Genomic DNA, 14,353 nt, shown 5'->3' with positions numbered 1-14,353 from the left:
TCCACAACAGACATTATTTGGGACACAAATATGAACGGGTTTCAAGTTGGTTGGACTCGACAGACTCTTTAAAATCGCATTGTAACAGCACAAAGAAGTGCTGTATACTTTAGGCAGGAGTTGATTCTGGAAAATGAGTAGAGAAAGGGGGGTATGATGATTATGATGATATGGTGGACGCAATCAGAACCACCCAGCCGTCAAATATGAGGGTTCCTAAACAACAGGTTTGTCTCTTTACTTAACTTTCTGTCAGTGCAATGGAATCCCAACTGGAAAAGGCAGATCCACTCCCACCCTCTCTTTCCAAGTTACACACCCTCACCCTATCTCCTCTGTGACTTTTCAGGGTGTGTGTGTGTGTGTGTGTGTGTGTGACCTTCGGCAGGCAGGGTGGGATGCATGGAAGGACAGGCAGAGCAGTCTGTCGGAGCATTGCAGGGGGCTCAGGACAGCAGCTGCTCGTCCCTTTCAGCCGCTCCCTTACCCCGCTAAGAAGCCTCTTGCCTGCTGCACTCCCGATAAAGGAAAGCAGTACGTTGAGTAGCTCAGTGTGTGTGCGCGCGCATATGTGTTTATGCTGCATGTGTTGGGACAGTACCACAGTTTGCAGAGGAAGATTATCCCGGGCCGGACGGAGGGACTGTTTACAGTAAGCTCTTCTCGCAGCCCCCTCCTCCTCCTCCTCCTCCTGCACCCTCGCCGTCTGTTAGGGCTTTTAGTTAGCTGTGCACCCGGATAGTCACTTGGTCAGTTGAGTAGACACGTCCATTCCTCCTGTGCGTGCGTGTGTGTGTGGTCCGGACACTCTTCATCCGCCATTGTCGCCCCGGAGCAGTAGCTGCTGAAGAGGAGGAGAAAGATGAGGATGAAGGAGTTGTCCTTACGGCAGGATCCGGACCTGAGGAAGGAGCTGGCCCTGCTGGCCCGCGGCTGTGACTTTGTGCTGCCCTCACGCTTCAAGAAGAGGCTCCGTGCCTTCCAGCAGGGACAGGCAGGTGGTCTTCTAACTTGGCTAGCCATTATGTGCCTGTTTGTTTGTTTGTGTTTGGGGGAGTGTTTTGGGGGGTTTCGCAGCTAACGTTCACTTAACCACCCCTTCTACTCTCTACAAAGCAAGTCTGACCAGTGATCTGATGGGATGGATTAATCCTCTGTTTTGGGGTTGCTCTGTGTATATATATATTTATTTATTTATTTATTTGTTTGTTTACCTATTTGTGCTACTGGTGGGGCTTGGCAGTGTTGGCCTTGTGGAGTTGTAAGAAGGGTAGGGCAGGCTGCCCTTGCCACTCTGACCGTCACTGTGGCATTCTTGTGAGTGTTCTGGGATGTCATAGGGATTAGCGGCGAGGCTCAGGAGCCTACTAATGTTTAGCATGAAGAGAAGGAGCATGCGAGAAAGAGAGGGAGAGGGCGACCGGGAGCGAGTGAGCGAGCTAGAGGAGAGAGGAGGGGAACTTCGGATCCCCATGCTCTCTCCCAGGCAGGAGGTGCGCATTCCCTTTTATAGACATGACTGATGCCGAAAGTCCCGGGCAGAGATTAACAGCATCCAAGCTCCCCGCGAGCGCTAACGCTACACAGAGGCACATCAAAGAACTGCCCAAACACCAGTTGAGAGGCCCAGAAGCCTTATAAGGACCCCGAGTCTGTGTTTTTCAGAAAACACCATGGCCGGGTCCTTTACTTTGTGCGCATTCCTGCCTTTTTAGTTTTTCGTTCACCTATGTGAATCAGGCTCCTATCTGACTGGTTTACGGACAGTTAACAAAGTTGCGATTAAGGGGGACAAGTTGATGACTGGCTCTCGCATCGTAGCATAGCGACCACTCACTCACACATGCCATCTTTATCAGCAGTCGCAGCTTCTCCACAGGGAAGGCGCTTGTGTGTTTATGTATGCGAGGATGTGATGTAACTGAGAACAGCATGGTGGCTGATTACTAAATATCAGCCAGACAGATTGAGTTGTGAGATTCCCTAGTTGTGTAAACAGTGGCTGACTACCTGGCATGCAGGGCGGCCATGTTTCATCACACAGCGCTGTTTTTAGTGCATACACAGGCTGGATGCTTGTGAGACTACAGATGGATTTCTCATTCCATCATAATAGCCAGGAGAACAGAGATGCTACCTTCTTGCCAATTACACTGCGAGTTTGGCAGTGGGGCTGTCTGCAGTTGTTTGTAGTACCCTGGTTTCCTTTCTTTATAGAAGTAGGCATTAGTCTCATGGGGCCAGAGTTTATAAGAGTTTATTATCTGAAGCCAACTTATTGAAATTGTGGATAAGAAGCCTTTTAAAAAAAACAAATGCAAACAAGCCTACACACACAGGCTTTTACTCCAAGACTTGTATCTAATTTCTGCAAATCTCTGCACTTCAAGCCAAAGATTTTCAATATTCCTTTGAGCCCACCTGTCGAGGCGTTTTGGATAAGATTAGCCATTTATGCTGTTATTGTTCCCACCCGCATTTAGTCCATACCACCACCACCACTACCGCCACCATGGCTGTCTATATCTAGCTACGCCATCACAGTATAGTTGCTAGTGAAGCATTCCTACATTTTTCAGAATCTTCCAATGTGTTAAAGTACTTTGGCTCTTTGGCCAAGTGTGGGACTTGCCCCCCAAAGGACTCTGAAGAGACTTTTCTTAATCCTACGGAGGCCACACCGTACCCCAAGATTGTGTGCCATCCACGCAGAATCTGTCACTCCTGCGTGCGTCCCGGAGGTCCCATTCTTCTTCTTCCGCTGCCATGCCCCCCCCCCCTGCGTGTGGAAAACGGCGCGGGGCCTCTCCTGCACGTTGGCCTCCACGCACCTCGCAGCTGCCGCCGCTCTCCGGGCCACGCCGCATACTTCTGGTGTTGTGTTACGGCCGCGAGCTGAGCCTCTGAATTAGATTCCACAGATTTAAGCACCGGACGCCTCAAAGACCCCATGGCCGGAGCAGATGCGCCAGTGTGCAGTTTCACATTCAGCCATTTTGGCCTTATCAAATGACTAAAGCACACCAGCGCAAGCTTTTTTAAACATTAAGGGTACGCTCAAACTCAATTGCCCACATTCACCTGGGCGGGGCAGAGGGGATGGGGCAGGTGGGCTTTGAAAGCTGTGTCGGTATGTAAATGTTAAAAGCGTTACTAGCGCTTTTAGTGAACCATATCTGCTTTCCAAATCTTTGTGTTACATGCGCTCAGCAGCGCTTTGCCACTAAGAGCGGTGCTAAAAGTTTAGGCCAGCCGAGGGTGTCCTCGGTAAGTGGCGTAATTGGTGTCATGGGGTATTTTGAAGCGCACATTCAAAGAGCACATTCTCAGCAAGTTATTAAAGTTCATTTAGTTGGCACAGAAGAACTGCCCGTGTGTGAGTGAGAAGTCGTGCCTGTTGCTTCATGGTCAAAGAGATACTGTCTGTGTCTGTGGGTGTGTGTGTGTGTGAGCTGTGTTTGTGGTGTGCTCAAAGAGACACAGTGTCACTGGTTATCTCGTTCCTCTCCGAGCTCCCTCGGCCCCTCCCATCCCAAACAGAAGCTCTCTTAGACACACGCACACACACGCACACACACACACACACATACACACACATACACACACACACACAGCCCTATTTGCTCTGATACTCTTACCCCATCCTGCTGCTCTACTGCTGCGTATCTGGTGGCGGCTTCCTTTCAGAATGCTTACCTAAAAAACAAGTCCGGGGTGTTTTAGTGGGGGGTGGGGTGGGGACTAGGATGGCTTGTTATTTTTTACCCTTGTGGTCTCTGGCACATTTTTTTAAACATAAAGACGACATGGATGACATCCCTCTGCTGAATGGCCACTTGCATGCGTATCTTCAGGTAGGATCACCATTAAACCTGTGTATTTGTGTGCTCGGATGAGGGTTTCTGTCTTCAGGTTAGTGGCGGACGCAACAGCGTTGGGTCATTCAGGATGTTGGGTTTTACCAATCATTTTCACTGAGAAACCTGTGTTCTACTGTGCGCTTACGTTGGTTAGGAAGTTGTAAGGTTTGGGCCATCGTAATTTTAAATGCCTCGCTGGTCTCATGTAGCACTAATAATATACCACCAGTTTGATTCTCCATCATCACAGAAACCAACTTTAACTTCCACTTTAGTCTCCAACTTATGCAAGTTTGTTTAAAGAATATATATGTGGCCTATAATAAAAATCCTCCATACCTCCTGAGCGTCATGCTCACAGTTTAGTATTTGTGAAGTGTCTGAGCCATCACCACCTCTGGAGCCATCCCTTCTGGTGGGTTATTTGGGTTTGGGAGGCCAAACACTGCTGTCCAACCTGCCCAGCGTCCATCTCGGGCTCTGGCGCCTGGCAAAATGGCTCCTAATGGCCTATTTTACACATGCCAATGTCACTTGACACGTCTTAATTGAGCTCCGTCAGAGCTGGAGTTGGGAGGGAAGGGAGGAGGGGAAGGAAAAGGGTTCGTAGAGGTGCAATTTGCTGAGCAACCATAACTCTTGCGAGTGGGTGTGGTGGGGGGGGTTGAGGGTGAGGTTGGTAATGTGAGTGGGAGGGGTGAGCCCCGTGGCTAACGGTGTTTATTTCTGTCTGTTTTGGCAGGCCCAGGTCAAGAAAGAGGAGCCCATTACGCCGGCGCTAAGTGAAAGCGTTCCAAAGTTCTACTTCCCTCGGGGACGGCCCAAAGCCAACCTCAACATCGACCATCTCATTTCCAAGATCGAGAAAATATTTTCCCAATTCCCCAATGAAAGGGCCACCATTGAGGACATGGGGAACGTTGCCAAGGTAAGGGGCTGATTTGTAACGTGGTAGCCTCTCGCTTTCCCCTGCCACCCAGTGAACTGTTTTCATTAGCGTAATTAGCTCAAGCTCATAACTGTTTACAAGTTGGAGGCCGTTTCATTCAGTCTCTCTCTCTCTTTCCCTCTCTCTCTCAAATTCGAATAAGCTTTATTGGCATGACTGTAACAGTATTGCCAAAGCAATGATATGGACATGCAATACAACAAAATGTAATACAAAAAAATATCTGTCCCCCTCTATCTCACACTGTCGATCTCACTGTCACACTAGCTCTCTCTGTCTCTCTTTCTTTCTCTCTCCATCTTTCTCTCGCTTTCACATACTCTCTTTCTCTGTCTTTCTGACTCTCTCTTGTACTAGCTCTCTCTTTCTTTCTTTTTCTCACTCTCCATCCTTCTCACAGTTCACAGTTTCTCCCATACATACTCACTCACACACTTAAACTTATATACACTCATCCTCACACACTCCGTCTAACATTCATGCACCTTCTCACTTCTAACCAATAGAACAATATTATGTCAGCTCCCACAGTATGTCACCTGTGACCTGAAGAGACCTTTAACTGGCTGATTGGTTGTCCTGAGGGACTTTGTGTGTGTGTTGGAAAAAGCCCATTATCAGTGCAAACAGAGATGAACAAACACAGTCGGGAGCTCCCCTCCTCGGCCCATTGTTTGTGCATGTCAGAGCGGCAGCCTACTGGTAGAGGCCCGCGACTCGGCACAGGAACCTTCCCTGCCTGCCATGCTAACACTCCAGCTCTGATCACCGAGGACAGGCTGACAGCTGCAAAAACACACAAGTGAACCACCAAACGCACACACACACACACACACACACACAACCCTCCAACCCCTGTATTCTGAGCCTGCTTTGCTCTCCTGCAGGTGCCCTCTCATCTCTGCAAATGGACTTGGAAAGGGATTACTCACCGTTTCTTTTAGTTTATGCTATATCAGTCTCTCTCTTCCTTGCTGTCTTCCTCTCTCTTTCTCCTTCCACTCTCTCTCCACAACATTTCCTGCTGAGTTATGCTCATTTTTGGGTGTTTGAGAAGTCTGAGCATGTTGTTGTGTGTGTTTATTAACCCAGTCCCTTAGCCAGTGTGTACTGTGCTGTAATTGTGCCATGACCCAATAAAGTGGCCTGGTATATGGGTGTTTTATTGTCATTTATTATAACAGCTCCCTGGAGGGTTTTGCACCAATTCTTTTATTTATGACATTGTCCCCCCCACCGCCCTGTCTCCCTGTCTCTCTCTCTCTCTCTCTCTCTCTCTCTCTCTCTCTCTCTCTGTCTCTCTCTGTCTCTCTCTCTCTTTCTTTCTCTCTCTCTGCAGGCCTGTGAGTGCCCTTTCTACTGGAAGGCCCCATTGTTCTGTGCGGCTGGAGGGGACAGGACGGGATTCGTGTCCGTTCACAAGTTCGTCGCCATGTGGAGAAAGTAAGACAATGGGGGGCTTTTGTGCCCACGTCTTTCAAGGCTCTAGCCACCCACAACAATGGGCCCCATGTGGGAATGCTTGCATGTCCAGTTATGAATGTGTGAGGCTGACCCGGATATGCAGAGCAGTGGGAGGGCTGGGCTGACTGACCATGTTGCTGATTGATTGATTGATTGTTGTGAAGCAAGCATGTTTGTTTCATTCATGACCAAACTCCCCCACAAACTCAAGACAGACATTAGAGGGGCAGCTTACGGACTTGTTTGTAACGGTTCATTATGTCTTAATCTCAGCGTTGGTGTAGGTCCCAAAAACATGACTGGGAATTAATTTTGAAAGCTAATTTCCACCAGACATAGCATTGGGAAGGCTTTCCTTGTTGTTCTTTTTTTTCCCTTATGATCCTCTTTCTTTCTTTCTTTCTTTCTTTTTCTATCTTCTCTTGCTCTCTTCTCTTTTCCCTCTCTTCCTATCCTCTCTTTCTCTCTCTACCTCCCTCCCTCCAAAGCCCTAACCCTGCCATCTGTTTTCTCCTCTGCAGAACACTGCAGACCTGTCACGATGACGCATCCAAATTTCTGCACCTTTTGGCCAAGCCAGGCTGTAATTACTTGGAACAAGAGGACTTTATTCCATTCCTGCAGGTAAGGGGCCGCCAGGTCACATAGGCCTACTGCTGAGCTCACAGTCTGGCCCCCAACACACACACACACACACACACACACACACACACACACACATACACACACACACATATACTCTCTCTCTCTCACTCTCTCTCCTCCTCTCTAACACATTCATACATGCATACAAAACACACCAAGAGACTTGCTTCCATATGCATTTGTCCATGCACGCACACACGCAGAAACACTGAATACTGCAGTGGAATTTGGCAGATCTGGAAAACACAAACCCCATGCAGTCCCATGCACCGGATGCTGCAGGAGGGCAGATATATTTTTAGTAGAGGTCCGGATGCAGCTCACACGCTCTGATGTAAATGCATACGAAAACAACAGCAGGGTACAAGAGTCTTCATCACGGGGCTGACCACTGAAAATGCATACCTTTGGTACTCATTTATTCATGATATCGAGTCTAAGCCCATCAGTTGCTTTTGTTTTTTTGTTTGTATTTGTTTAGGTTTTTTTGCCCTTTTTTTTTTTGCTAGTGTTGAAATAATGAAACAATATTATTGAAATGAGGGTGGCAAAAGCAAAGAAAAGCAAACTATGCCATTCAGGGTGTGTTTCACCAGTGATCTATTGCTTGGTCTTTTAAGAGGCTTTTTTACATTTCACACGTCTTGCTTATGAGATGGGGAGGTAGAGAGAGCGAAAGAAAGAAAGGAAGGAAGGAAGGAAGAGGGCAACCCTTATTTGCTGCGCTGGCCCCTCTCTCCCATCATGCCTGGCGGCGTGGCGGTGATGGACGCGTCATCCATATTCAGGCTGGCGTGGGCGTCCTGGGCGGCCTGGTCGTGGTGAGCCCTCGGTGGGCAGCCCGCGCCGGCCTCCTCCCTTTTCATTAGCAGCACACGGCCCCAGCCAAAGCAGTCCTGACTGCTGTGATGAATGAAGGAAGTATTGCGGCGGAGTGGACGGGACTATCCCCAGCCGGCCCGCTCCGCCTCTGATTTATGTGTTTTGCTATGATTTAATTTCGTCACACGAGGGGGGGAATAGGGTCACTGAGACCTTCATGCACGCACACACACACACACACACACACACACACACACAAACACACGCCCTCTCTCTAAAATAAAAAATAAGCCGTATTAATTTTATTGCCACCTCTCTGCATGCTTGCACATGTCAGAATCTGACTTTCATGGCCAGCGCAGGAGGAGGAGGGAATATGGGGAAAGGGAAGAAAAACATGATCTGGAGTAATAATAGAAAGGTTTCGCTTCTCCGTTTCTGGGGGGGAACTGTAGTAGATTTACTATTCAGCGGACCACATGAAAAGCCTGGCCGCTATGGGAAATGAGCCCTCCGAGTCTCCCTGCCCTCTCTCAAAACCTCCCTTTGTTCCGAGGGCCCTCGATGTCTTTAGCATGGCGCACATCTAAACATACATGTAGGCCACAGCTGCCTCATTAAGAGCCTGTGTGTGTGTGTGTGTGTGTGTGTGTGTGTGTGAGTGAGAGAAGGGGGGGGGGGGGGTTGGTCTTGAGAAAGGGAGGTCGTCTGTATGTCTCCAAAGACCGTTAAAAACATGCACACACTGATCTAACATTTTGAACATTTAGCTTTGTTCAAGCTTAGTTTGAAGTTCAGTTTTGATGTGTGTCTGTCTTGGAGAGAGGCCGAGTGAGACAGACAAAGTTAAATATTGTGAAATGTCTTTTTCTCCCCTCACACACACACACACACAGGATGTGGTGAACTCACACGCTGGCCTGGCCTTTCTGAAGGAGGCGGCGGACTTTCACTCCCGCTACATCACCACCGTAAGTGTGAACTGCACAATCATGACACGCTATCCAACTTCCCTCTCTTTTGGGTTTCACGCTTTAATTTTTCATTTTGTCTTTTTACCTTCTTTGCTTTTCCTACTTTGCTTTTGGTCAATGAAAACAGCCTCTTCATGGACAGCCATACTTGTTTGCTGAGTAATATAGCTCTGTCGAACCATTTGACTAGTTTTTTTGAATGTGCCTTGTTTCCTCCGTCCTCAGGTAGTCCAGAGAATATTTTACGACGTCAACAGGTCATGGACAGGCAAGATCACCCGTTCAGAGCTCCGAAAGAGCAGCTTTCTTCAGGTAAGGCAGGAAGCCTCATCTAACCACTTCTGTCAGCCCAAATGTACCTATCCTCCTTTTGGATGTTTACAGGAATCTGTGTTTTGTGTTTTTGTTTGTTTGTTTGTTACCTGGGTGACAGAACGTGGCTTTGCTAGAGGAGGAAGAGGATGTGAACCAGCTGACGGAGTACTTCTCCTACGAGCATTTCTACGTAATCTACTGCAAGTTCTGGGAGCTGGACTCCGACCACGACCTCTACATCGACCAGAAAGACCTGGCACGGCACAATGACAACGGTAATAAACTCACAGACTGTCTCAAACACGCACTTATTCACCTTTTTTTTCTTTTCCCCCTCTTCTCCACATTTTCGTTCTACTCCCAGTCGTCCCTCTTTTCCTATTGTTTTTTGTTACATCGTGTGTTTTATGGCCAAACTTTTTACCTTCCAAACATTAACATCGTGGCATGCTGTTCCACAACAGAGAAGTGGTTTTGCTGATGGCCGTTCACTTCCCCTCAGTGTGGCTGATGGTAAAGTCTCCTGTCTGCCTCCTGCCCTTACATCAAAGCTCATGTTCCTGCCCCATGGGCTGTGTGGGGCAGAAGAGGGCATTAAGATCAATAGGGACAGAAACGTGTGTGTGTGTCATTCTTTCCTGAGGGAAGAATGATGCGGTGTCTGCCTGCGTCCCCTCTATGAGCCCCTGAGAGCCTGGCCAGTGTATTCCTGGTATGGAAACGATAAAGGAGACGGGCAGAGAATAATAAGAGAATAAAGGAGTGTTGTGGAGCACACCCCTCTATATTGCCTTCTGGGGGATTTATAACCTGAAGCAGTGCAGCACAGCCAGTCTCAAAGTCAGATGTAAGCCATGAGGGGTGAAACTTTTATGGCTGTGGGTTTTTCATCCCGCTATTTCTCTCCTTTTCTTTTCTGTCTCCCCACCAGCCGTTTCCAACCGCATGATTGAGAGGATATTCTCTGGAGCAGTGACGAGGTAATATAGCGATACGACATGCTGTTTCATACCTCTGTGTTCTTTATTAAACGCTCCTGCATTGTCGCTCGAATGGCTGAATAGAGCTCATGTTTCTCTACCTGTAGCTCAGACCTCAGAAGGTTAATGTTTAATTGTGTGTGTGTGTGTGTGTGTGTGTGTGTGTGTGTGCTTCACAGGGGTCGGAAAGGCCAGAAGGAGACACGTCTGAGCTACGCTGACTTTGTGTGGTTCCTCATCTCGGAGGAGGACAAGAGGACAGAGACCAGGTGGGCAGAGATGCTGACAGCCTGACTATCAGCCTTGTCTGATATGATGGAGATATTCAAGGCCCCTTGTCATAAGATAACATAAGTTATCAAGATGGTGTTAACAATACCAACACTTTGGACGGTTTAATGAAGAGCAGCATGTTTAATACAGGGGTTGCCAACAAAATGAGATATATAGATATATATATATATACACACACACACTGGCCTTTATGACGGACTGTGGTAGGATATCCTCGTAACGGTTGCATGCTTAGAAGGCCACGGCCTGAATTGGCTCTAACCTGATATAGCGGAGTCCCCTCTCCTCTCCTCTCCTCTCCCTCCTGCCTGTGTAGCATAGAGTACTGGTTCCGCTGCATGGATGTGGATGGGGACGGGGTGCTGTCCATGTACGAGCTGCAGCACTTCTACGAAGAGCAGTGCCAGAAGCTGGAGACCATGGCCATCGAGCCCCTGCCCTTCCAGGACTGCCTCTGCCAAATGCTGGACCTGGTCAGGCCTGAAGTCGAAGGTAACGTGGAAACATTCCTAATGAAAATGGCCGTCTTCGTCAGGGCTTCCAGTTTCAAAGTTGGTAAAGCTTTGAGAGGTGAAAGGTCAGAGGACTCATGTTTGTATGCTTTTGCTTTCCCTTTTCCATGTGCAGGGAAAATAACCCTCCGGGACCTGAAGAGGTGCAAGCTGACCCACATATTCTTCGACACCTTCTTCAACATAGACAAGTACCTGGACCACGAGCAGAGGGACCCTTTCTCCGTCGTGAGGGTGAGGTCCTGAACTGAGTCACCTGTGGATTGTTATTGTTGGTTGGGGTTCAGGGAATAATTGCCTGTGTGTTTTCTCCCTTGTGTGTGTGTGTGTGTGTGTGTGTGTGTGTGTGTGTGTGTGTGTGTGTGTGTGTGTGTGTGTGTGTGTGTGTGTGTGTGTGTGTGTGTGTGTGTGTGTGTGTGTGTGTGTGTGTGTGTGTGTGTGTGTGTGTGTGTGTGTGTGTGTGTGTGTGTGTGTGTGTGTGTGTGTGTGTGTGTCAGGACGGAGAGACTGAGGGCCAAGATATTCCCGACTGGGAGAGGTACGCAGCGGAGGAGTACGACCTCCTGGTGGCGGAGGAGACTGCCAACGATCAGTACCACGATCGGTAGGGCCACCTTCACCATGGCAACCATGACATGCTTGCTCATATTTAGGGCACCTAATGATGGATACACATGACAACTTTACTGGCTGAGTGGTTGTTGACTTATTCCACTGGCTCCATCAGCACAGCGCTGGTGTTTTTGTTTTGTGGTTACTAATTTTTCCAAAAGCACAACGACTATTAATACCCAATCGCAAGAAACTGTAATATTCTTCAATGCGCTGTTAATCCACACTGGGGGAGGTGAAGATGATTCCCCATTCTTCATAGCATGCTGACTAGATCCCATAGTGGTGGGAGAGGGCGTGCAGGTGGATGGGGAGGTGGTGGGGGTGGGGAGGTGCTGAGGGTGGGGAGGTGCTTAGGGTGGGGAGGTGCTGAGGGTCAGGCATCTTGACAGGCTTGTTGTGTGGCGATTTCCAGGAACTCTCCTGACTTGTGAAAGGAGGCAGGCTGAGGTAGAGTCAGGAGAAGCTCTCAGGTAAGACACCTGGAAGGATCTGCAGAGTTCACACGTTGTATTTCTCTCCGGCCCCCTCCTCCCCACCACTCCATGGCTACTGCCTGTGTTCATGTTCCTCCGGTTCTCTTTCCTCTGGCTCTGGTTCCGATGCTCGCTGTTCTCTCTGTGTTGAGATGTGGCCCGTGTCTTGAGAGCTTGCATCGATGTGGCCCTCGCTTGAGCTTGCATCAATGTGGCCCTCGCTTGAGCTTGCATCGATGTGGCCCGTGTCTTGAGCTTGCATCGATGTGGCCCGTGTCTTGAGCTTGCATCGCTGTGTCTTTTTAAAGTTGCTTTAAAGACAATCAAGCACTTTTCTTCCTCCTTCTGTAACCTGCTGCTGCTGTTGTATCCATCTTGCACCTTGCACCATCACCGGTTGGTCTCAAACCAGTTTCCCTGTTCTCACTTTCTGTTCATTCCCTTTTACTACCTTACCCAGTGGAGTGTTCCACGCGTTAACAAAAAAAACATCAGTTATTCAACTAATGTTAAGATGTAACTCTACAAGTTAAATGCATGTAGACTAACGAACATGCATTCTTCCCTGTTGTCATAGTTACGAGGATATTCTGGAGCCCATGGAGCAGCATGGTCCAACTGGTCTGGGTCTACAGGGGGAGAAGCGCCACTTCTTCGACATCCCCAACCCCTGCAACCTGGACCTGGAGGAGTACGAGTACGAGGACGACTTTGAGTGAGCACCGGCCCACGCCACAACAGTGGAGGCATCCTCCATCCAAGCAGGGGCAACCAGTCCAAGCCAAAGGGAAACAAACAAACAAACAAACAAACAAGTAAAGAAACACCCATGCAGCAGAGCAACAATGAGTCAACCACACGTTCTGAAACTATGGAAGCAGGAAGTTGACAGACCAAGGGGGACAAAGAGGAGCCTGAAACGCATATGGGTGAACGTCACAGCATCTTCAACACACACACACACACACACACACACACACACTTTGTGCCGCAATGCAAACCATCAGGTAGAACACGTAAATCAACAGACTCCTCTCTCTGCCCCCCTGCCCCCTTCAACAAATAGCTCCCAAACACAGGAGGTTCCCCAAACCAGAGCTGTCTCAGAGGGTGTGCTGCTCCCCCCAGCAGCCGGCACACCAAGGCTGGGCATCTGCAGTCACGGAGCCTGTAGAGCCCCCAGCACACAGGTCTGGAGTCCCGACACTGGAGCCCAGCTCCCAGCCACAGAGAGCTAGACACTTGAGTTACCGAATGTGCACTAAAGCAAGGAAATGGACACATGTTCTGTCCTCCGGTTCGGTCTCCTCTCCTCTCCTCTATCAGTCTCTCTCCATTTCTACGAATTGGCTAATGTAACATTCCAGATATATTAACCAAAATAATTTAGAACCAAACATGCAAGTTTTACTCAGTCGGCCTCTTTCAGATGGAGCCGTGACACTAGGGTGCCTAAAATGATTCTGTTCGTCAAAGGTCCTTTTTATAGAGAAAATGTGTAAAATAAAATTATGTATTTATCAGCCAAGGTGATCAGCCATTACTGTATCATAGCCCTGTGTGTGCAGGCTAGGTATAAATTATTAGAGGTATTTATAAATAGCTGTACATATTTCATTTGTGTTTGCGGTGTTGCAAAAATGATTTAGCTGAATGTTTTTAAAACAATAATGTTCATGTTTTTTCTACCTGTATAAGTACTCTAAAAATATGTACTTTCAATGAGGGAAAAATGAACTTTTTTTAAATGTCTGTCTGTTCCAAAAAATAAAAAAAGAAGATGATAAAATACATGTGGTGATCTTTCAGTAAAACATTGAATGTGCAACATTTGTATAGCTTCATAGCTTTATTTTAGTCCAGTACTTCAGGACTGGAGCATTGGAAAGATTCTTTGTAAGTTATTTTCTTACAGACAAACAGAGTGGACAGCTTTTTAAAAAAACAAGTGAAGTTGAACAGAGATGACATGAATCCATTGGTCACAGATGTACGAAAAGAGCTGCCAAATCCAGAGGAACAGTGGTGAGCACGAGGCGAAAACATCTCTCCTACTCCAAACTACTCCTACTTGGACATTTACCTGACCAACCAGAGGCCGAGCCCGGAATGGAACCGAGGGGTTCTGCACTCTCCCTTACTGCTTTTAATGCAAATTGACTCGATTCAAGAGCTTATTCTTTTTTCACGTTCCCTTACACTAGGGCTGGTGGAACCGTTTGGTTTGCATATTGTTTTTCTAGAAGGTCAGACTTCAGCCTACTGCATGTGAGCAAGAACACTAATTAATATCCCCATAAGGCTGTAGCGTTGAGAAAAACGGACAGTCTCAAAGTCCACGGTTCTCTTGTCTGCTACATAAAAAAAACAATTCTCCTTCTCTCCTAAAGAGTGCATTCAGTTCTTCGTTTACCCGAAGATGATGTGGTGTGTTTGTGCACCACGTGAAT

General features: G+C 48.0%; 1 protein-coding gene across 1 annotated transcript; it reads left to right on the top strand.

Annotated features, from left to right (window-relative positions):
• The first annotated feature begins 359 nt into the window (after positions 1-359).
• Positions 360-13,665, top strand: ppp2r3b (protein phosphatase 2, regulatory subunit B'', beta). Its single transcript, XM_080838600.1, is given in 14 exon segments — positions 360-994; positions 996-998; positions 4,603-4,788; positions 6,149-6,252; positions 6,795-6,897; positions 8,637-8,711; positions 8,940-9,026; positions 9,148-9,304; positions 9,961-10,009; positions 10,189-10,278; positions 10,620-10,795; positions 10,931-11,049; positions 11,313-11,419; positions 12,481-13,665. Coding segments are annotated over 14 exon segments (1,530 nt in total). The 5' UTR covers positions 360-862; the 3' UTR covers positions 12,623-13,665.
• The last annotated feature ends 688 nt before the right edge of the window (positions 13,666-14,353 follow it).

Source organism: Sprattus sprattus (assembly GCF_963457725.1).
Source record: "Sprattus sprattus genome assembly, chromosome: 5".
Lineage (NCBI taxonomy): Eukaryota > Metazoa > Chordata > Actinopteri > Clupeiformes > Clupeidae > Sprattus > Sprattus sprattus.
This window is presented reverse-complemented; position numbering and strand designations above follow the sequence as displayed.